We start from the raw sequence: 24,275 nt of genomic DNA on the forward strand, positions 1-24,275 counted from the left end.
CCTTGACTAGCTCCTGGGCTTGTCACCTACGTCCCTTCCTGCGACACCTATGAATGACCCTGCCCCAAAGGATGTGCTTCCCAAAGGGCTTTCCCCACATCCTGCTTTGATGAAGCCAACGCTGCTGAGCTTAAGATGCCTCCCCTTTCAATGTAGTCATGTGGAACTGAAGTCATCTAATGGGTTTTGAAGTCATCTAATGGGTTTCTGGTTTTCTTTTTTTCCCTCCCTGTTGAAGCACAGGGCTGAATTGCAGCCTATTGTTGCTTGCAGACATCTGCGGGCAGAGCAGCGCCAGATTTGCCTTTTGAAGCCCAGAGGGACTTTTATCCAGCAGTCAGACAAGTCCTCTCATCCTGCCTAACCTCCCATAGGCACACAGCCCTGGGCTGCCCACTGCCTGTGACCCCAACAAGATTGGGACCAGCATCATCCTATGGCTTCCATAGGGGAAGAATGCACCTCTGAATTAATTTGCTTTATAAAATGGCCAAGAAAGGACCAGCTGGAAGAAAATGGAAGTCTCCTGTATGAGAAGATTTGCATTTTTGCAGGACAAAATGCATCTATTTTGACATGGGAAATTTATGTTTGGGTTTGCTAGCCCCTCTCAGCACGGCTCCAGCAGCCATGTCCATCCCAAGCTCCTCTTACATCCAATCCCATCATCCACAGAGCAGCAGGAGCCTCCAAAAGTCATCAAAAAGTCAAGAAAAATAAACCAGCTCCAAATTTCCCACTGCAGAAGGGCACTTGGTGGTGGAGCCAGCTCTGTGGGGTGCAGGATTTGGGCCATGGACCTGGGAACAGCAAGCGAGACCCCATCAAAGCACCATTCACCACTGGTTCCCCTTCAGAGAGCCAACCCCCTTGCTCCTGTTCTGCAGTTTTGTATTTTACAGTGAACACTGCTCACTTCCCAGGAACACAGTAGAGCTTAAAGATGAGCAAAGCATCCAGTAAGATGCTACATCTTATTTCAAGACATCTTACATAGGAATGTTTTTGTATACAACTATCTGAGATATTAAGGAGTTTGTAGGAAATTCTACTGAGAGTTCTTTGAAAGTTATATAGAAATAATGACCCACATAAATAGGAGTTGCACAGAAATGCAATGCAAGCAGAACTCCAGATTGTGTCTGGATAAAAGATGTTGGATGAGGACAACTCCCTTCCTTCTGGTGTACTCAGGTGGAGGAAGAGCATCTGGGCACTCATGTGTGGTTATCACCAGGTGTTAAAGACAATCTCAATTAAATCTTGGCCCAAGTTAGGACCTGGTGATGCTGCAAAAGTAGCAGAGCACTGAGAGAATAAATTTGCAGAAACAAAGACAAGAAGTAGAAACCAATTTTGCAACCCTAATGCTACCATAAGAAGCACTCAACACTTGCCTTGACAAAAGACTGAAGTACAACACGATGGATTGGGTGTTGACATACTGAAATGAAAAGCAAAGTACAATAGAGCTTATCAAAAGGACCAGAAGTACATGATGAATGGGATTGCGTTGACTCAGGAAGTTATTTAAGAGAATTCAAGAGTAATATTACACATGGACTTTGGAGAAGCAATTAAAGAAGGCAATAAAATTCAAGGTGAAGGATGGCCCTGAGGGGAACATGTGAAATAAAGGGAAATTGCAGAAAGGAATATAACAATCTTGTTCAAGATCTACTGGAGGGCACCCAGCTCAGCTCCCGCTAGAGAGGATAAATGAGCAGCCATCAAAACAAGCTGGGGAACAGCCAAGGACCTGCACTGAGCACTGAGTTTAGGATTCAGTTCCATGTTAGAAACCAGTGCAATATTATCATAGGACCCTGGGTTGGGTCAGAAGGGACCTTAAAGATCATTTAGTTCCAACCCCCTAGAATGAGAGCTTGGGAAGGGGAGATCAAGTCCCTGCTGCACTGGTACCAAATAACCCAGAGTGTGAGGCAGCGACTTGCTGGACTTTGCCCAGAAATCACACTCCCTTCTATCCAAGAGCAATCACTGAACTTCCTTCTGGCAGCCCTTCTATCTGCAAGACTTTGACTCTTTGCATTTCCTTCATTCCCTTTCCCCCAGCAGAGACAGGGCAGTGGTGTCACCCCTGTGAGGAGCTGTCACATGCGTGTACCCTGGGGAAGGACATGAGAGCACATGGGAGCTCTGTCTCCATCAGCACGTCAGTCCTGTGGCTTCTCACCCACCCCAAATCCACAATTCAACAAAGAAAGTGAAATCTGGGGCACAAGCAAAACAAAGAGTAGTGAGGTGCTGGCACAAGTTGCCCAGAGAGGCTGTGGCTGCCTCATTCCTGGAGGTGTTCAAGGCTTTGGTCAACCTGGTCTAGTAGCAGATGTGGAGGATGGTGGCCCTGCCTGTGGCAGGGGGATGGAACTTGATGATCCTTGGAGTCCCTGCCAACCCAAGCCATTTTATGATTCTATGAAAGAGATTTTTCTGCATGGCTCACTCCTCTGTCCTTCTGCCCTCATCTCCCCATATTCCTCAAACACTGGGGAACTGCCCCTGCGATGGAATCAAGCAATCTTTTAGAGCATCTTTCATCAATTTGGATGAATACTAAGCTGGGTTTTTCTTGCGAGTCCAATGTGCCCGTGGCAAATTCCTTAGCAGCATGCTATCAACACTCTGAGATTGTCAGCAAATCCTCCTTATTAAACCATCCATTTCTGCAAACCCCCGCTGCAAGCAGACCGTTTACTCACTTAATATTCACATTTGTAGGAGTGAGACTCAACCAAATATTAAAACATCCATCCATGTGCCCACGGCAGCCAGGACAGAACCTGTGAGCAGCCATAAAAAATCCCAACACGTGCTCCAGGTACACCAACACCACTCCCATGAGTTGCCAGGCAATCAATAAGCTTCTGTCCTACATGGTATATTATGTTCTGATTAAAAGCTAAATGAGCTGAACTCCAATGTCAATTGCCATCAGAAAACAGCAATAAAACACTTTGTTATAGTTTAATGAGCTACTTGGCTCTCCATCCATCATTTCCCTCAGGGACACTCTGTTTTATCTGCAGAGGCTGCAGGTGGGGGGGTGCAGGATGGGAACAGCTCAGTCCCATGTTGGTGGCCTCATCCACGTGGCATCAGCTGTGGGCAAAGCTCTTCTGCCAGGGTTGAGGTGTGAGGGGACACCTCTTGAAACATGGCATAAAGCCCCACACACCCACAGGACTGCAAGCACTCCTTCAAATTATCATGCATCACATAGTATTATTCACAAGATAACCCATGAACGTGCCAGCTCTACTGAAACAAGCTCAGCAAATGCCTTCTTCCATCACTCATCCTTCTTTGTCAAATGTTTTCCTGTCAACATTCCACATGTGAGATTCTCTGGTAGCAAGGGGCAGGACCATAAAAAATCTGCTCGACTCAAGCTGGTTTTATGGCATGGATTCCATATGAGCACCCCTTTGACATGCTTCCCAGGTGACATTTTTTGGAGGGGAGCAATGCATTGAGCAAGAGACCAGGGACTTGGCTCAGATATGGGGTGGCTGAGCCCCAAATGAGACAAATTGCTGAGCCCCAACCCATCAAACAGATATTAGAACCTTCCCCACGAGCTTTCACTACACCAAAAGGGGGCTCTGTTAGTCATGACCAGGATCTCATGGCATTTTGCTGTCCACCACGAAAGGAGACCACCAAGACAGGAGACAAGTAGAGCCCAACCATGGGCTTCAATCATGCTCATCAATCAGCATCAGCCGGAAAGCCAAAAGTGGGCGCACAGCAGAGGTAGATTGGGTCTATCATCTGCTGATTGGGTTTGCTCCAGAGGAGAAGTAGTTGGGAAAAAAAACAACAAATTGTTGAAGAAAAGATGGAACTTTGCTGGGAGAGCATCACGAAATATCTTTTGCTTTGGGTTCCTTTCCTTTATCACCTGCTCCAGTCCCAACTCGTGCACCAAAGCCCTTGCACAGCGCCTGACATTTTGGAGCTCTGCAAGATCCGTCCCTGAGCTGACAAAAATCCACCCTGTGGCATTTGGGAGGGTTTGCAGACACTGGTGCAGCTGTTAGGAAAGGTCAACTTATTGTTATGGGAACTGAGCCGGCGTCAAGATTTTGAGTTGAAGCAATGCAAAGCAGAGCAGATAAAAAATTGATAAGAATGACCTGGCCATACTGCATGGGACCAAGAGGATGAGCAGGGAGAAACAAGCATTTAAAATTTAATACTTTTATCTTTTGTTAATGCAAACCTCATCCAGCTGTTCCAATAACACAAATGTGTTCGTCCAGCCTCCTACACTCAGAATGGTGCTGTGCAGCACTTCAAGACTGTGGAATCACAGATTCCCCATTCATTGCCCCCACATGGTATCGTTTAGGTAGTGAGGATGTGAAAGGCTCCTTTGTCTCCCCACGCTGCAGCAAGAGCTGCACGTGCTGCCGGGCCTTTGCCCAGTTCCACAAATGAATCAGAGCTTTTAAATTCAGGGGAATTCTTCCTGCTGCTGAAAACACCACATGTGGATGGGTTTCCCCTGGCTCTCCTACACTGAACACACTGAATAGCCATCGTGTGCAGAAGTCTGTATCTGGGTTTCTGACTTCCATAGGGAAAGGTAAGAAAGAGCGAGGGATATTGCCTCTTTCTCTGCACCCCATTCCATATTAAAGAAAAAAATAATCACAATCTTCCCCAGCAAATTTGCTGGCATTGGTGCCATCACAGCCCATCTAGACCTCACCATTATTCACATTTAGCCTTGATGGTAAAATAATTGCAAAGTGCAATTGCCTTCTGTGCAATTTTCTCATGTTTCCAAGGCACTCTGCTCAGCTTTAGCTTGTGCACAAAGGCTTTCGAGAACATCTCTCTTTTTATAAAGAGCAGAGGGCACAGCCCTTTATATCGAGATAGAACCAGAGTTGTTAGCAGAGCCTGAGCTTCTCAGCCAGTTTCACGCTGCAGGATATTTTAATGTATTGCAGATGTCTTAAATACCCAGAAAGTGATCTTCAGACTTGGAGCAAAACTGACAAAAAAGAAAACCTAAGCCATTAATACAGAATACAATTGACTTAACTGGATTCTCTTTGCTTTTATATCAGATATTTGGGGGATTTACAGGTCGATGGGTCACTGCTTTTAGTAGCTTATCCTACTACAAAAATTAGTGTGATGTCAGAAACTTGCCAGACAATTTGAATTCAAGAGCAAATACCAACAGGCATGGTGGAGGAGTTGGGTTATGAGCTTCGTTTTGATGGTCACGGTATTCCAGCTATATTCACTCCACATAAGCTGAGTTTGTTAATACACACTCACCCACGTGTCACAGCACACAGTGCTGTAAATTAGAGGAAAGATGCTCATATTACTTTCAGCACGGCTCCATCAGAAATAACACGCTTTAAAAATGCAGGGCATCAAAACCCAACATCATCTGTAAGTCAAATTCTTATACCCCAGGGCTGAAGATGAAATAGACCATTCCAAGCAGGTCGTGATAACTGCTACTTCTTTATGCACTTTTTCTTGCTTTCATGAGTGATGATCCGTATAATCAAACCCACACTGCAAACCTGATCGATTTAGAGCTCACACAGGAAATCTGAGCCAGGGACCCATGGATTCTCAAATGACACAAAGTGCACAAGAAAAGAGATCTTCACTCTATCAGGCCCTGCACAAGCAAATCCCATCCTGCTTCCCATCTCAGCCCATCACCTCCCTGTTTTCAGTGAGGAGAAACAAGACCCCGTTTTCATGCTGACCTGTTTGTCCACATCCAACACCCTACAAATGGGGTTCCATTTCTCACCTCTCTTCTCAATGGGCTTGCAGAGGAGCAGCCAGGCAAAGCTGGGTCGGGAATAGGTTTTTGCTCAGCTGCTTTGCCAGCCCTTGGAACCAGCATGGGCAAAAATGTTTTCTTGCAAGGCCAGCCATGGGACAGGGATAAGCAAAGCCAGCACTTCATCTTGCATTTACTTCAGCTTCCCCCCAGCAGCTGTAAGAGCCAGAGGAACCACTGCACCAAGGCAGCAAGGGGAAAAGCAGCTGTCCCCCAAGGTTTCACTGTCTGTTCCCCCTCAAGCCCTGCTCGGTGCTCATCCCACGTCCAACAAGTTCTCAAGCAGGGGAAAGCCTGACTCACTCACTATCACAGTCATCAGTCATCCATACGTATGGCTACTGTCTGTGGAAAAAAAGAAACCACTTTAATTTTCCAGTAGTTTATGGCCAGATATTCCTGTTGGCAAAAAGAGCTGATTTTTTTCTTTTTTTCTTTTTTTTCTGCTATGGTCCTTTCCTCCTTGCACATGTGTGTTTTCAGCTCCTCTGCCAGGAAAAAACCTAACTGGGTGTAAGGAAGATTTGGGGCATTGAGTAACCCATGCCCTGTGGCGTTCCCACCACTCTTTGTTCCCATTCAGAGCATGTCCTCCGTTCAGAGCATGACCCTGGACAGACAGACATTGCACCATAGTTCTGCAATCACCTCTTGAATCCACTGGGGGTTTGGCAATGGCTTGGCTGTGGGCTGTGCCCAAGGCAGCAGAAATGCACTCTCCAAGCATTGTTCTGGCTCATTGCCACGGTGCTGGGAGAAAGAGAAACTGCAAGATAAAATACACAGCCCTGAGGTCAAGGCTGTGGGGAAGGAAACACTAGTTCAAATGTCTTTGATTGTATGCAAACGTCAGTCAAATTACGTCATTCATCTGCAATAGAGGATTGAGCAAATCCAGCCCTTGACCTCCTGGTTCAGCCCTGGAACCTCCAGGTTCCAGAAGAAAGCTGGTGTTCCTCTAACAAAAGTCACCCAAGCTCCAGCACCTCAGAGATCTCACAAGAGCAGAGCCCAGCCCATGCTCCAAACACATGGCCATCCCTAGGAGAGCAAACCCAAAGGGTTTCCATGTTTGAGCTCTCCAGCCTCCCCCAGCCTAGGCTAAGCATTTCCCCTCGCTCCTGGTTTGAATTTGCTTGCTGGAAGCAGGAGCTGCTCAGCCACGTCAGAGAGCCCAGGCCAACTTTTCCTGGCCATGCAACGCAGAACGTATTTACCCAGAGCTTGGAAAAACCCATTCCATTTTTATTTTAGCTGGGAGAAGAGGCCAAGGGGTCACCTTTAAGCGAAGGTGGTATAAATAGAGGCTGAGCATTGGGGTCTGCATAAGTCCAAGCTTCCCACCTCCCTGTGGGCAAGTTCACAGCTGCCTCACCCTATACATAGGTATAGGAGATCTAGGATGTATGTATATTTGTGCCAGGGGGTGTTATGGATACCTTTGGCTCCTGGCCCCATGTTCCCTTGCTCTCGTGTGAGGCTGCCAAATCTCTGCCAAAGAAATATAGGAAGAGCAAGAAGTCTCGAGTCAAAGGGCTGGAAAACAGCCCAGGTGGTGAAGGCATGCAGCCTGTTGGGGGACAGACAGAAAATCAGGGGATGAGGACCACGTGCATTCAGTGAGAGGCATCCCATGCAGAAGAAGAGATCCAATACTGCATGGGCTGCCATTTAAATGTGTTTAAAATCAGTTTCCCCCATTTTTCAGTAGAGGTGTGAAACGCCCACAAGGAATAGCAGTGAGTAAACCTCATGGATTTTACAGAAAATGAAAGAGGCAATGCTGCAGGTCCAGCTAAGACCCATGCATCCTAAGGATGGTCCTTTCCAAAAAACAGCTTACAAATAAAGCATGCGCTTGGGATGCAGAGTACAACATGTGTGTTCCTGGCAGAAATTCAGAGGCTGATGAGCTCATGCAGAGAGACACACAGTCCCTCCAGGAGCACTGGGACAACACCTGGGGTGCACAGGGCGGTCCCCATGCTGGGCTGGATCTTGCTCTGTTGTCCCCCCAGCTGTCCCCACAACTCTACGGAAGCTATTGGAATGCCAGACGTCCCACCAGGATGCCCCTAACTCCTCCTCCACGCTTAGCAGAAAGCATCCCTCAGCCTCTTCCTACAGCTCACATCATTTCTTTTAAACACAATTTGATGCATGACACATCGCCAGGGCACTGCACATCGTTCTAGGAGAGTTGTGCCTCCTAAATTTACACGTGGGGGACTGAGGATGGGAGATTAAACCCCCGGATCTGCAGTGTCTCCTGCAATCATGTCTGGCAGCTGCTGGTCTTCCCTCCTCCCCTCTCCCCATTATCCATTGCGTTCCGAGCAATCAGACATCTTGTAACACTCTTAAGCCTACGCTGTTTTCTGGATCAGACACTGACAATATTGCTTATTTAAAAGGAAAGCCTGGGGAGAGAGAAAAACCCTAATTATCCTAACAGCCAGCAGCCACGACGCAGAGCCACATTCATCATAGAAGAGAAGCGAGCCAGCATGGGATTTCCAAAAGCCCAAACACTGCTATTGCTGCCAGGGAGCAAATGGGGCTGAGGGGTTTGAAAGCTCCCATCAGTGTGGGGCTGTGCTTATGGCAGAGCCCAACCAGCAGCCCACAAACTGGGCTTGTTCAGAAACCCATCCTTGCAAGACAGCCAAGGACTCTCTTTGTCATTTGGGGTCACGATAAATATTGCACAAGGGTGAGGAAGGATCTGGTGTCCTTGCAAGGCAGAAATTGTTCCCAACAGGACAAGTTCTCTAGCATAGAAACGAGTAAAAGAAAGCAGAGATAACTTGCAAAACCAAGTACCAAGACCCAAAGGACTCACATAAGGGTAATGTCACTACAGTACCTGGAAAACTCACTATCCTGCAGTGAAACCACAATGCCTGAGCACATCTTCTCTGACCAAAGACCCATCAGCACTGAATTAAGGAGGATGCCTTCTGCCTAGCACTTGGCAAAGCCTTATGCTCCCAGTGGAGGCATTTTCCAAGCCAGCAGCTGTGGGCTGTGACAATGCTGTGTTACCTACCGGCTTGGGGCAGTGGATGTACCTAGCGAGGCTGATGATGAGGTCATGAGTGATTGGATCCACCAGGTTCCGAAAGCTGGCATATCGGTAGAGGACATCATCCAGAGAGGTCGACTCCATTCCTAAATCCTGCAGAGACAGGGTACAACATTAGACACAACTCCAAAGCCAATTACTCGAATGGATCTTAAATTCCCCTTCACTGATCATTATAGAATCATTGAGAATGGAAAAGACCTCTAATAACATCAAATCCAAACACCAACCCATCCTCACCATGCCTGTTAAACCACAAGGAGGGAGGAATGAGCCTAAATTTGCAGAAGGGGAAGCAGAAGGATAAACTCAGGAGCTGTGATGAAGCACTGGAGCAGGCTGGGAAGGGTGGAGGCAGGGATGTGTCAGGAACAGTTCAGATGGAGCTAATGCTGCCCTGGGGAGGGTCAGACCACTTGAGGGCCTCTCTAAGGCTATTTTCTCCGATTCTCAATCTTTAGACATAATAATTTGAGGAATTTTGGCAGAGAACTCATTCTGTGAAAGACATTAGTGCACAGGGACAAGGAGAGGAAGGGTTATATATAGTGTATTCCATTTGCTTCAAGTATTCCATTTCCACAGTGTTTTGCTCTTCAAAATCAGGGAGTAGAACTGCACTCCAATGAATGCATATTCCAACGAGGTCTTTCCTGATACCCCAAGACCTGAACAGCTCCCCAAGAAGCCTCACAGTAGAGATGCAGCCTTTACCCATACAAGAGCAATAGGGTTGGATGCGTAGAGCAGGGGGACCCCCAAAGCCAACTCTTCCAGCCCATCCTCGTAGTAATGTAGGTCGGACTTGGCGATCTTAGAGGTCTTTTCCATCCCTAATGATAATATGACTGAGCAAATACCAGGTCAGAGATGGATGTGCAAACAAAACTACCATAGGGGCTGATTTTGGGGCTAGGCAGCACTAATCCCACACGTTGTTTTCAACACACCGGGATCTTTCAGGATCACACCAGGCTTAGCATCTAGCCACTTCCCTTTGAACATCTCAGAAGGCTGACAGTTTTCAGCTAAGATTAAAACATAGAACCAACCAATCTGAGCATTTCTCTCTCCTGGGAGAGCTCACGTCTTTCACATGGAGCATCCCCTCCTCCCTCCCCATACGCATTCCTTATGTGCAGATGTCTTTCTCAGCTGCTCCCTAAATCTCTCTGCCACACCAGCACTGTCTCTTCCCACCACATGTAATATTTTAAAGCCACTCAAGGCTGAAACTCGTCCGAGGCCAAGCGATGAGCTCATCTGCAATTTAATAACTTAGCACCAGCTCTGCTGTCAGCAAATCGCAGATTGTGAACTTGGGAGAACACGCCCAGCATCTGGCTCCAATCATAGGGCTTTTTACAGCACGTTCCCTTTCCCCAGAGGATCCTTACCTGGACAGCAAGAGCAGCTTTCAAGTTGTAAGGGTATATGGGTGAAAAACAGTGATATCTGGCATCCAATAAGACTACAGCTGTCTGGGTTTTGGCTGGAGGGGTGTTTTCCTAGCATACACCCAAAGACAGGCACAGGGCTGAGATGGTTTGTGACAGGAGAGGGGATATCTACATCCCTGGTACCCCCGTGGGAGGAGAGTTCAGTGCCTTGTCCATGCACAACCAACAGCCCTATGCTGATGTCCAGGTTTAGATCCTGGCTGAAAGCACAGCCCTGCTCAGCTCATCCTCCCTCACCCATGCCCTTCCTACAGAGTCTATGACTTATTTCATCCTTTAGGAGGCCAAGAGAAAGCCAAGATGCCTTCAGTCCCTAGCGATGAAAGTAGGAATTTAACTCCTAAGTGCAACAGGAAGAAACAATTCCTCCTTCCAAAGGAAAGCAAAGGAAAATTCCTGGGCACAGCAACAAAAGGCACCGCCTTTTATTGTTTATTTATTTATTAGTTATGTTGGAAATCCAGCAGACCTGGTTCCCCCCTTTGGCAAGCAACCACCAAGAAAGAACCCAAACCACTGCCCAAAACCCAAACTCAGAACTCACCATTGCTTTCACCAGGCAAACACTACATGAGCAATGCTCTTTTCCCCATGAAAAAGGCAAAATAAATGCAAGCGAGGCATCTGGGAGCCATAAGCCTCATTTATCTTTCCCTATCTCTGGGCACAACACCTTGCTGTTCCCCTCCTTCTGCCTGCCAGGAACTGCAGCACAGCAGTCAGCTCTCAGAGCTCCACAACCCAGCATCGTGGGATGCTCCCTGGGCCACCAGCAGCCATAAGCACTGGAAACCAAGCATGTTTTTCTCTTATTAAACCATCGATCACTGCAAATTGAATCACAATTAGAGGAAAATTCAGCTGGTCCATGCAAGAAGTCGTGAGATAAGGCGTGCTGCTCGGTTGCTGCCTTTATTAACTCACAGAGAATGCAGTTAGCGGGTGCCCAAATGAGGTTACTGTGCAAAACATTGCCCAGAGCTCCTGCTATCACTGCTGCTCATGAATAGCCCCAGAGCTGCTATTTTGGCAAGCACCCCTTCCAACACTGGGCCTTATCTCCACCACGAGTGTAATGAATTGCTGAGCAGAGAGGTTGTATTATAAACAAGCAGTGAGTGTGGAGGAAAAGAAGGATTAATGCTGCGTGCAATCCATCGTCCTCAGCAAGTTATCTGGGGGAAATGACTGCATGAGGTGGGCATCAGCAAGGCTGGATTGGAGATGGGCATGGGAGATGGACTGCACAAAGGCTGTAGGGCTGTTTTGTAGGGGGAGAATGAATGGGGACCAGCACCTGCGTCAACCCCATTCACCCCATAACCATCCCCATAGAGAAGGGTGCTGCAAATCTGTTTGTAACCTGCAGGACTGGTGCAAAACTGGAGTTTAAGTGCGTGGATATTTTCTGCTTAGGAGAACAAATTTTGGTTGGGAACCAATGATTGCTCATCCAACCTCAAGTGAGGGTACGTTTAGAGAAGAGTCAATGTTTAAGGGAGGAAGTAAACATTTGCTTGGCAGATTGACTCCAATAATAAATAGTGGCAGCTCAACCCCCCTCCAGGAGGCTGCAAGTTTGGAAAGGAGGAGAGACGGATTAATGGGCAGAGATATGATGCCGCCATCCCAATAATAAACAGCTGTGAACAAGAGATTTGCTGAAGAATGTGCCGCATTTATTTTAAACTGCGAGGCAAATGTAATTATCCCAGTTGGAGTTTGGCCAGACCACAGCTCACAGGCTTTTTCAGGAAAGTGCCTGTGGATATTTAATGAGGATGGATGGCCTCGGTTGCCCATCCCATCTTGGTGTACAGTGGGATCCCAGTCTCCAAAAGCTTAGAAACTTCACTCGGGGAAGGCAACTCCAAATAACTTCAGTCTATAACACGGGGCAGCGGCTGACCTTGTGCAAGACCAGACTTCTCCTCCCTGGCAAAAAGCTCTGAGATCTCAGCTGGAAAACAGAGCTGGAGGATGGGATGCATCTCATCTCCTGCCAGGTGAGGATGCAGCCGCGTCACATCGCCCCGATCTGCTGCCAGCTCGTGTTAAGCTGATGATTCACCCAGTTCCGAGCAGCTGGGCTGAGTCAGCCCCTGGATGTGGCTGTCTCTATCAGTTAGCCGCCAAGAAAAGCCCTTCTAATTAGCTTATCTGAGACAGTTCATGCAACCAGAGCAGGAATATCCCACTCGTGCTGCTCTCACCTTTGTTTTCCAGCCCAGGAAATGTGCAGCTCAACTCCCAGCTCTTCCATCCAAGAGCAGCCCCAGCTGTTTTGCAGCAGGCCATTCACCAGTATCAGTGAGGTTTTTAGGTTCCATTAGGTCCCCCCTGTTTTGCTGGAGGCAAGTAGGAGCTCAAACACCTTCCGTGTTTGCGAGGGGACAAGAGATGCCCTACAGGCACTCAAGACTTCCATTTACGTATGCAGTTGTTGTCTTCATATGCACTGAATACTCACATGTCTTTGTAATAAGTATTTACAGAAAAAGGAAGAGGGTTCCAAGCAGAAGACAGAGATGACAGATGGGGAGGAATTACTCTCTCCATAACTTCCCCAGGGTGGGCACACAGCTAGCCCTTCCCCACAGAGCAACATTCACCATTGCATGCCTTCCCCATTGGAAATGACAGCACATGCTATGACCAATGAAAGTCGTCCAACCTCAGTAATGATCCATCCCACAGCCAGGATGAGTGCCTGCTGTCTGTCCATCCTTCCACCTCTCTGTCTTCCCTAAGGAGCCCCAAACGTCAGCCAGTTTCCTCTGACAATGGGAAAGGGGCAAAAATCTCAATGGTAATCAAGTTCCCAGAAATTCTGGGGAATCGACGTCAGGGAAAGGATCTGGAGAAGGAGCAGGACCTGGCTGCAGGACACCCCACGTGGCAGCAGATGGACAGATACCAGGACAGATGGTCTGCAGCTGAGCCAGATGTTACACAGCTGCTGTCAGGGTTGCCCAGCTGGGACCACAAGGAAGACACGGGGAGAAGCTGGATTTCTTTGGATCAACCTGCAGGAAAGTCAGCCTCACTTGCCCTGCATTGTCCCCACATTGTGCCCAAAGTCTCCTGCACCTTGCACTGAACCTACAGCATCAATATTACCATGTCACTGTGGGCCTATTGGATCTTCTCTAGTGCCCAGAAGAAAACAATCCCTTCCTGCACATATAATAGGGGCTTGCAATCCAATAACAGCTATCTAAAACCTGGTTTCACTTCCAAGCCTTAAGTTGATTATTATTGCATTAGCTACTGAGGGATGTATTGTTACTGTTCAATAAATGCAAGCTGTACTTCAAAGGGACCAAATTTCAGTGGTGGAGGACTATACGAATGCTTTGACAATTGCTCTGGGATCCTCCAAAGCAGTTAGGTGCTAAAACAAACCCCCAAATCTTCCCAGGATCACAGAATCATAGGGGATGGAAGGGACCTCTAGAGATTATCCAGTCCAATGCCACGCATCAGTAGGTTCCCTATCAATCCTATTGATACAGGCTTTAGTAAAAATGAGTATTGCTTATTCTTCAACACAGATCATGCCCAGAGAAGGGCATGAGGGAAGCCATTGAAAGCAATGCTCAGAGAGAGGGACCTGGAATTGAGATCAGATCCTTCTGAGTTCTGAACGTTCTACCCAATATTCTTCCCATCAGGTAGAACAGCAGTGGAGCAAAACAGGCAAATCCCACAGCACCGACTCATTTTCTTACCTAGGACAGAGCAACAGAAATAGAATAAATGGTTTCCTCAGCTTCTAAGGGTTTGCCAAGAGCACACATAATTAATACGGACAACATGAATTTCACTTCTTTCATTTGCAAATCCAGCATCATGGTTAATCTTAAGCATGGACAAAGTCCATTAATAAAGCAGATTCTTGTAATGAGATTCAAAGCACCGGTACATTAATATATAACACCCTTGTATGGTGGAACAATCTGTGCCTCGCATAACAATCAGGGTAACTGTACTGCTGGGTATTTATATGGAGACACCCTGAAGATCAGCCCAGGCCACCTAAGGAGCTCAGCAGGATGTGGTCAGGTTGAACTTCCCAGCAATAAACCTTGATAAACAAGAGCACGGAGCAGTTGTAGAGCAGGGAGGACAACCAGGGAGGTCGTTATTCACATGCAGGGCTGGCACTCCTAACGTCACCACCCAAAATAATATATATCATGTGCCATCCCCTCTTCATGGGAACGACGAGAGGAGGCTTCCCAGATCGCTCAGTATTGGTAGCGATCCAGTGCTTTGTTTTCACTCCGCCCACGGTCAATGGAAAATTAGCAATATATTAATATACATTTCACTTTTCCCAGCTCAGCATGACAGCACCCGGCCCTGGGGCTCCTCTCCTGTGGTTTCTCTCTGCAGCCTGTTGGTTCTCCCTAAGAGGACCACAGCACTGCGTGATTTCCCCTTCACACGCTTTTCTTGCATTGCTAATTCCTACTCCCCAAACCTCCATGTGAAGCCTCTGGGTCTTTCCCATGGGGTAGGAGCTGCTGTCCCCTTGGGAGGGCACTAAGAAATGTCAAAGTTTCCCCTGATTAAAAAAAAAAAAAAAAAAAAAAGCAAATATTTCTGCTTTGACATTCAGTTTCAACACAGGCTTTTGGTTCTTGCAGCTCTGTTGCAAATTCCCTTCTACCCAATCACCATTGCTTGGGTGCAAAAAGAGGACCAGAAGGACACACTACGCACACACTCCCTGTTGGGAAGGCAAAGCCCTCAGCCTCCATGCCCTGGGCTCTGATCCCCATAACCTTACACTACCCTAGGAGCAAGGGAGAACCTGATACCATCCTGTCCTGTGGGTGGCTGAGCCATCCTGGGCACCCAACCAGACCCACGAGATGCTGTGGCTGAGGGATATTACCACAGGTGCTAGAACAAAGCCTTCAGCTCCCAACTCCCACCACATCCCCGGCGGTAGAAGCCGGGAACATTTACTTTCCAACTCCAAAATAGCCAACACTAATAGTTCTGACTGCCAGCTTTTCCTGAAGTTAACAACAAGAGGAAGAAGAACCCGAGAAGCCTTCAGGATATGGGATCAACTCCTTCACAGTGCTTTCCAGATACAACAGCAGGGCTGAATAAGCACTGAAACTTGATGCAAGACAACGAGTTGAGCAGGAGCAGAGCCAGGATGAGCTCACTGCACGGCCCCAGCACCGGCTGAGCCTTCCCTCACTGCTCCCATCAGGATGACCACGACCCTGGGCTGAAACATCTCCATTGGCCATGAAAAGCCAATGGTAAATGGGAAGCGACCTCATCATTGGGTCCACGCTGAGATGTGAGTAACCACCACCAGGGGACCACGAAATGGTTGGGTTGGGAGGGACCTCATAGTACATCCAGCCCATCTGCCTATTTAAGGACACGATTAGCGAGCATGGTGGTGAAGGGCTGACAGTTGGACGTGGTGATCTTGGAGGTCTTTTCCAACTTTGATGATTCTATGACTTGTTCTAAGCACTTCACACCCAGCCCAGCAGTTCCCCAGCGGTGCTGTCCCTGTTGATGCTGTCCCCATTGCTGTTGTCCCCAGTGAGAGCATGGAAAGCTGTACTCAGTGCCTCTGGCATGCAGGCACGTGGCACAGCAGTGGTTATTTGCTTCAGGAATGCAGGAGCAAAGCACAGGGATAAAAGCCCTCACAGTGCAACCATTGTCCAGAAGCTGGAGGTGAGGTTTTGGCTGCTTGCAAGAACGCCCATGTCATATAAATGGCATTTTAATCCTTCATGTCCAATTACACAGAATTTTTTGCAGCATTTTTAGGATGCTGTAAATGTAAATAAGAAAGATGACAAGCTGCTGGGGGTGGAGAAATCTGCAAGCCCAGTAGTGAGGTGTCACTGCTCCCCTGAAATCAAGGAATGCAAAATGCCCTGGGACTCTCCTGCCCCAGGAGTGTTTAATCCCTTTGGGGTCAATGCAGGTTTCCATAGCTTTGCTCCAGCACCATTGCTGCAGGGAGGTGCGAGCAAACGTGAGTCCTTCTTACAGAATACATTTGATTTACACAGTGCAGAAACACCAAAAGGGAATTTGAAAAACAAAAACAAAAACACAAAATGGCTTTCAGGAGAGGAGTTTTGCGTATTTCTTTCTGTGTGTTTGTGGAGAACAGCAGCTGATGGGACGAGATGACAGCAACACACACAGAGATTCCTCACCACGTTTCAGGGCATTAATCTCAGCTGAGCTGCTGCTGTCTGCTGAGCGGGGGAGGATGCGTGGGTGCAGCTGGGCTGCCCCGAATTCCCTCTGCAGATACAGGGTGGGAGGGAAAGCAGCCTGCCACTGAGTGAACAGTGCCACGTAGCACAACGCTGCAATGAAAGCAGCCACTGCCTACAAAGGAGCGGGGAATGACAGCGTAGGGCATTGCATTGACATTGCAATCCCAGGTCAATGCACTCAGGATGTTAAGAGCAATCCCAGAACCCAGAGCAACCTCATATCCTGCAGCACAAGGCAGCCTGGCAGGAGTCAACTCATCAGTCTCAATCACTCGTGGCACTGAGGGGCATGGTGGGCATAGGTTGGGGTTGGACCAGATTGTCTTAATGGTCCTTTCCAACCTTAATGACTCTGTGATCTCACAGCCCAGCAGAGCTGCTATAGGCAGGAACAGAACACCCAGGGACATTCATCCAACAAGTGCTGGGTCAGGGTCTTTTCCAGACCCACTGCAACACGAGCTCTGTGCCATGAGCAATACTTGCAACCTGCTTGGATCACTCAGCCTGGGGATGCTCTGCTCCTGATACTGAACACATTGAAAAGCATTCTGCATTTGGATTATAAACATTGCTTTCAACTGAAGAGAGGATGGAAAACACAGCCCAGCTCCCTGCAATAGAGAGAAGAGAAGGCAATGGCAGCAGGCACAGCATAACACCTGCAATAAGCCGTGCTGAATGCTCTTAATTCCTCTCCAAACCTTTCCTGCATGGACAAGCTGTACTAACGCAGCCCTCTACTCAGTTTACCAGGCAGGCAGGCTGTAATTCTCATTACACAGGCTGGTAATGACCCCCATAACAAGGCAGTGATTCTGTCTGCTGAGATGAAGGTTTCTCTGAAAACAGCCTGAGATAAGAGGCAAGCTGACTGGGAAGGCGATGGTGGAGGTGAAAGCTGCAGCAGATTAACCCCACTTTTCATAGAGTGCTCTCAAAGCCTCCCAGTTTCCCAAAAGGACCCTTCAACATTTCAATCTGCACCACTCAGAACTGGGAACCTTGCACCCATACATGCATATATATTTTTACATACACAGATATCTACTGTTGAGTGAAAATGCCATTTACTCTAAACCATGCATTTCAAACAAGCAATTGAAGAGGCTGCCCAGGGAGGTGGAGGGATTACCGTCCCTGAAAGAAACAGAGATGTGGCACTGAGGAATGTGATCAGTGGGCATGATGGGATTGGATGTGGGGACCTGAGAGGTCTTTTCCAACCTGAATGATTCTATGAGGGCAAGCCACAGTCAATGTTTGCCTGAAATACTTATCACACTTTGAGATTTTATCAGATCAAATCCCATTTAAATGCTGTTTCAATCCCTAGTTTTCACCTGCACGTAACTTGAGTTGCAAACAGAACATAAAAGCCAACAATCAGTCACATAAACCCCAAGTCCACCACTCCTCACCAGAACAATGCTATGCACAACTCATCACACAGCTGCCATCTGCCTGCATGGGGAAAGAAGCATCACGTTGCTCCCAGCAGAATACACCTTTTACAACCAAATGGGAAAACATCCTCTTGCTTAAAGAATAACCAAACAATCCTACCCTTAAAACCAGGCCCAGATCCCCACATCCAACCCCAGCCTACCCCCACCATGCACACTGACCACATCCCTCAGTGCCACATCCCTATGGCTCTGGAACACCTCCAGAGAAGAGGATTCCCCCACTTCCCTGGGCAGCTGTGCCACCACAGCACCTCTCTTTTTGAGTTGTTCCTAATATTCAACCTAAAACTCCTCTAGAAACGCTGACCCAGGGTCTCTACCAGCTGAGCAAGGAGATTCATCTAGGGTTTGCCTGGGTTCTCCTCATAATGTCTTTGCAGCAAATGGAGCCTGCCTGGGCGCACTGCATGCGTTGCATTAACGCATCCCCCAACACCCTGATTTCTGTGCACGTGCTTCCTGATCCTGCTGGAGGCACAGGGAGTTTTGGGACTGAACTAGCAGTGAGTGCACTGCATCTGCCCTCCCTCCATCCCTGCATCTCAGAATCCCACATTTTTCTTAGGACAAGCAGTAGGAGCCCCCTCAGAGGGCTTTAATTAAACCAGGGCTGTTCAGATGCCGAGCAGACAGCAGGGCGCATCCACCCACACATCCCATAGGGAAAGGGAAGAGAACAGAAGGAATCATGATGGGAAGCAAAGAAGCAGAGAAAGGACAGTGCAAGTGAGCAGCTTGCAGCAGAGCACAGCAAGGAGAGCAGAGCTGTCATCATCTGCTGTCAATGCTTCCAGCTACCTAAGGGTTAAAAATAACTGCAGGGAGCACTGCTTTCATCAGCAGCTGGGACCAGAGGAAACCAAGCAGCGGTGTGGAGCTCTGGGGCCTCTCAGGCTCTGTTGCCCAATTTCCACCTCTCTATGTCACGGCCATTGGTGACAGTGTCTCCAGCCCAGTGCTGCCAACTTCCTCCTCCTGTCCTCAGTGCTCAGCACTCCTGGGGCAGTAGTGATGCTGCTGGGGTCTGACAGCAGGGACTGCAGAATGGATGGTCCCCAGGCCTAGCACATGAGTAGGCACGGCACATCTAAGTGGATATATTCAACCAATTGTGGCACCTATGGGGCTGAAGTCATGCTTCAAGACTGGTGTAAAAGTGTTTGGGGCATCTTTAGGGCAGCTGGTTTGAACCTTAGAAGAGAAGGCACTGAAAATCATCTCTTTCATCCTGCCAGCACCTAACAATCATGACCAGTTCATCACACACAGCTATACTACACAACAGCATCTGCCTCCCCAAAAGGCAATTGGGGAAGGAAATAACCTGGGAACAATCTGACCCACCACAAGCGATCCCAATGCGCTTCTCTGCCAGCTTCCCTCTGCAAGCCAAGAGCAGAGCTCTGAAGTGCAACCAAAAAACAGATGGGGAGGGACTAATTAAGTAGAAAAACACCACTTAGAACAAACAACAGTAAACACACAGCTGAAACAGAGCTCTGAAGCCATCCGTACCCTGCTCCAAGGAAGGCTGCTATCTCCAACCCCAGTATTGCTGCCTTCCCCCAGTGCACCAAATCCTGCTGAGACCCAAAGCCCCAGGGCAGGCGAAGGGCTCAGACCACATTTAGCCCAACCTCATTCCTCCAGACCAAAGCTTCTGGGGTCTCTGGTCCCTCTCCCCAATCCCTTTGCAACCCAAAACCGCCGCAGTGCCAGCAAGAAGCCACCTCCCAACTCACGAAGCTTTGCTACACCTCAGACCTTGCAATTAGGCTTCCATCCATCTTCTCCCTCCTGATGCTTTTCAGGGATGCTTTGCCCTGCTCTCCCCTTTTATTTCACTCCCAGCCCCTCTGTGCCCCACACAGGTGACGGCTGAGCCCTGATGAGAGTAGTGAGCTGAGCCAAAACCAATGGCAAATTCCTCGAGTGAGACGTAATATGCTGGGAAGCGCCTCACCACTTCGCTTGGGAAAATGATCCGTTTGGCAGCCGAGAGGAGGAAAACATGCTTTGTTTTACAAATCCTCTCCCCAGCAGGAGAGACACTCCCAGAATTTAATATACTGACAGTGCTTGGCTGCTTTAACCACCGAAACCCAAGAGAGCTTCAAAAAAGAGAAAAAGCACAAAGCGATGCTCTGTGTAATGCAAAAGACCATCATTTCCTGCAATGGGTGATGGGCACAGCCATCCACCAGCACAGTTCTCCCACCTGTGTGAGCTGTTGGGGTTAGGGTGATGGGTGAGAGTGGATTCAAGGTTTTCCCAAGTGCTGACACCTCTACTGACCCAGTTCTCACCATCTCCCTCTTAAAATTGCCTACTGGAAACCAGAGAAGCTCACAGAATGAATGAGGTTGAAAGGGACCTCAAAACCCACCCTGTTCTGATCAGTCTTGGGCTGGTTGTCCCCCATCAGCACAGCCTGCCCATGGCCCCATCCTTGACACTGTGCACCTCCAGGGATGGGGCACCCACAGCTCCAGGCACCAGTGCCAGGGCCTGCCCATCCTATTGAGTAAAGGATGCCAACGGGTAAATCTAGGAAGGCGCCTTGCAGCAGTGAAACTAGATCCAGCAGAAGGATTATCACCATGAGAAACCAGCGGCCCCATCCCAGTGACTGGGAGGTTCTTGTGGCCATTGCACCCCAAGTGTTGGCCTCACTGCAATGAAAGTGTTCCAATGTATTTCCACTTCTCCTGAGCTGCATTTAACTGCCAAAAGCAAACTATGTGGAGCACAGGAGGAGGGCTTACAAGAAAACACGCATCATCAAAAGAGCGCAGAGGGCAGTGCTTGTTGGGGAGGGGATTTTAATTCTGCAGCTTGGGGTCGGGGTAGAACTGCAGGCTCCGAGGAGATGACAGCATTACCAGCACAGAGGAAATAACAAGAGGGATCTCCAGAAAAGAAACCATCAAGACATCAGACTGAGCAAAAGGAGCACAGAATGGCTTGTGTTGGAAAGGACCTCACAGATCACTTTGCTGTGGGCAAGGTGGCCATAAGCAGGGTTTCAATGCCCTACCATCTTGCTGATCATTGAATCCAATTTTGGGGGGGCTGGCAGGCAGGAGGGGTTCCCACAAGCCTCTTCTTGCAGCCCATGGATGGGGCAAGGAGTTCAGTCAAAGAAAACCAAAAATCTGCTGCCTGCCAGCATACTCATCCCACTCAACCCAAGGATGGAGCACCTCCAGGAGGCAGGGACGCTGCCACCTGCCCCCACATTAGCAGGCTGAGCTCACTTCAAATCTTGATGAAATCAATTGGAAAGGCTCCCAGTGACCTAAAACAACAGTCTCAATGCAATTGAGAGCACTAAGTCACTCGGTTTGCTGGAAAAGCCCCAGTTTCACAGCTTCATCAGCATCCCCACAGCCAGAGGCAGCCCAAAACAGCCCACAGCACCAGGATCTGCTCAGCAGGGCATCCCACAGCTGCTACCTGGAGGCGAGGAACAACACTGCCTCATTACAATGTGCTCTATTATAGTATCTAGGACAGAGCGTTCCCTATTTTGACACTCTAAGATCTATTTTATCAGTGGGAGCTCTTCAGAACTGCTCGTGCACAAAGACTGATCTGACTCTAACAGGTTTGTCGCTGCCATTTTTCAATGGATTTCTAGCTAGAGACTCCTTTTTTTTTTTTTCCCTAGACAGACAATGGGAAAAACCTGGACCTGAAGCAGAGAGAATATAGAGTAAGTCATCTATTTCACAGGCACAGAGATTATTTCTTGTGAGGGGAGGCAGGCGTGATACAAACACCCTCTAAAATTAGCACCATTCTAGAAGGATGAAGCTTTGGCATGGGTGAGGTGGTGGAACTTTAGGGCATGGAGCTGCTATCAAATGGGGCGAGGGCACATTCATCCTAAACCAGCAGTGAGGTTCAGAGCCATTCCCATAAGGGACACAAAAAGAGCTGAAACCACTTGGGTTTCCCAGCTGGGCTGCCCCAAGGCCAGCATTAAGTCATGGATACCACTGGGATGCAGTGAATGGAAATGTGCCTCGGGGTGGGGCAGGTGATGGGGTCAGGGATGTGAGCTCAGTGATATGTGGAACAGAAACTGAAGAGAATGGCTTTAGTTTAGAAGGGATCTTAAATATCATCCAGCTCCAACCCTCTGCCATAGGGTTGCCAACCACTAAATCAGGTCATCTAGAACTACTTGCAAAAAAGTTAACAGGACCAGAAAATGGGGTGAAAAAATGCAAAAAAGCAAAGCAGCAACACTAAAACAAGAACCACATGGGACCCTGGAGCAGCTGTGCTTGATGTGGACAGGCTGACACAGAGCAGAGCCACAGGGCTGGGAGCTGCTCCTGATGCCCAGCAAAGAGCAGAGCGCTCCCCAGCTGGTAGAACAGGTTGTGCTGAGCCCTGGGGATCTGGGCAGAGAGAAATGTGGCTCAGTCTGTTGTCTGTTTGCATGCAAAAAGTGCAGTTTTTCAAAGCTCAGCATGCCCCAGAGCCCAGCACTTGGGTCTCCTTATCGCCTTCTATCAGCAGAAATGGTTACATGGCCATTTGTTGGACGCAGCGCACCGCTGCTCTGTTTGCTCAAATCAACTTTCTGTAGTGCTGCTCCTCAGCTGACGCCCAGCTCAAGCAGGATTCCAAGGGGAAAGGTCTCAGGCTCTGAGCAATTCACCCCCTGCTCCCACCAGCCCCAGCCAACGCAAGCAAAACTCCACCGAGCGACGCATTGAAAAGAACGCACTAAAAAAGCCAACTGCCAACTGTTGGCATTGCTAGGCCTGGAAGAAAAAAGCTGATTCTCCAACGCTGCTGGCTCTGATTGCCTCTGAGCTCTGCAGAGCTGCTTCAAACCAGAGAACTTTTGGAAAGTTGGGTGGGAACCTCCCCGAGTGGGCTGTGCTGCAAAGCCCAGATCAGCACAAGCAGCAAAGGGAGGGAGAAAAAATACAGCCAGGAGGGTGACCCTAAATCGACTTCTCCCCACCCCAAGCAGGCAGCCCCCCCCTGGAGAAACCCGTGCGTCCTCACCTGCCGCAGGTGCCTGAGCAGCTCGGTGGCCTCCTCCTGCTTGCCCTGCTTCACCAGCCCCAGCATGTCCTGGATCATGCAGATCCTCCGATGGTATGGGGGGAGGTTGCCGGCCCCCTTCCCAAACTTCTCACCCGATTTCACCACCAGCGAGGCGAGGAAATCACCCCTTTCCCTGGGGGATGTTTTCTTGCGGTGATGGGCTGGGGGGCTCTCCCCGGCACTGCCTGGCTGGCAGCCCTTGGTCTGCTTGGTGCCCATGGTGTGCTGATCCCACAGCCTTCGGGCTGCATGCAAAGGTGGGAGCCTGGAGCTGGCCAGCACAGGGCAGGGTGCGCGGGGGGGGCACAGAGGGGATGAACCCCTTGGGTTATGAGGGCATAGGGGGTTGCAGAAAGGGATGCAGGGGATGCACAGAGGGTTTGGGTGCACGCAGCAGGATGCAGAAGGGGATGGGGGTGTGCACGAGGGGTCTCGGGGTGAAGAAAGGGGGATGGAGAAGGGGTTTAGGAGTGCAAAGAAAGCGGCAGAAGGGGATGTGGGGGTGCACAAAGGGTTTGGGGGAATGCACAAAGGGGATGCAGAAGGGGTTTAAGGACACACAGGGATATAGGAGGAGTGTGAGATGTGAAAGGGGTTACAAAAGGGGCTTACGGAGTGCACAAGGGGTTGAAGTAGGGGATGGGAGGAGAGTACAAGGGGTTTGGGGGGGACACACAAAGGGAATGAAGAACCAATTTAGGGGGATGCAAAAGGAGTTTAAGGAAAGGCACAAAGGGGGTGAAGAATGGGTTTAAGGAGAAGCAGGAGTCCAGGGAGGTACATAAAGGGAATGAGGGATGGCCTTAGGGGGATGCAAAAGGGGATGCACGAAGAGTTGGAAGGTGCACGAAGGGTTCGGGATTGAGGACGGGGCTCGCAGCCCCGCAGCTCAGCAGGGCGGTGGGTGCCCGGCGGCGGGGCTGCTCCTCTCCTGTAGTCGGAAGAGAGAACGGCGGAGCCCGGCGGTGCGGAACCGCCCCACGTCCCCGCCGCTCAGCTCCATCCCTCCGGCGCGGTGTGAGCGGGGTTCTGCGGGGCTCCTGCCCCGGTATCGGGCGGCGGCGG

At 49.1% G+C, this 24,275-nt stretch overlaps 1 protein-coding gene across 1 annotated transcript in view; it reads right to left on the minus strand.

The window, feature by feature from the left end:
• LRRC75A (leucine rich repeat containing 75A) overlaps positions 1 to 24,187 on the minus strand; it is a 46,814-nt gene extending 22,627 nt beyond the window's left edge. The window contains exons 1-2 of the mRNA XM_042830249.1: positions 23,169 to 24,187; positions 8,898 to 9,026 (exon numbers count right to left, since the gene is read on the minus strand). Of these exons, the coding sequence (XP_042686183.1) occupies positions 8,898 to 9,026; positions 23,169 to 23,429 (390 nt within the window). The 5' untranslated portion in view covers positions 23,430 to 24,187. The remainder of the gene's footprint in view (positions 1 to 8,897; positions 9,027 to 23,168) is intronic.
• Positions 24,188 to 24,275: the final 88 nt, after the last annotated feature.

Source organism: Centrocercus urophasianus, unplaced genomic scaffold (genome assembly GCF_019232065.1).
Source record: "Centrocercus urophasianus isolate 14NV4802_14NV808 unplaced genomic scaffold, USGS_Curo_1.0 seq_33, whole genome shotgun sequence".
Classification (NCBI taxonomy): domain Eukaryota; kingdom Metazoa; phylum Chordata; class Aves; order Galliformes; family Phasianidae; genus Centrocercus; species Centrocercus urophasianus.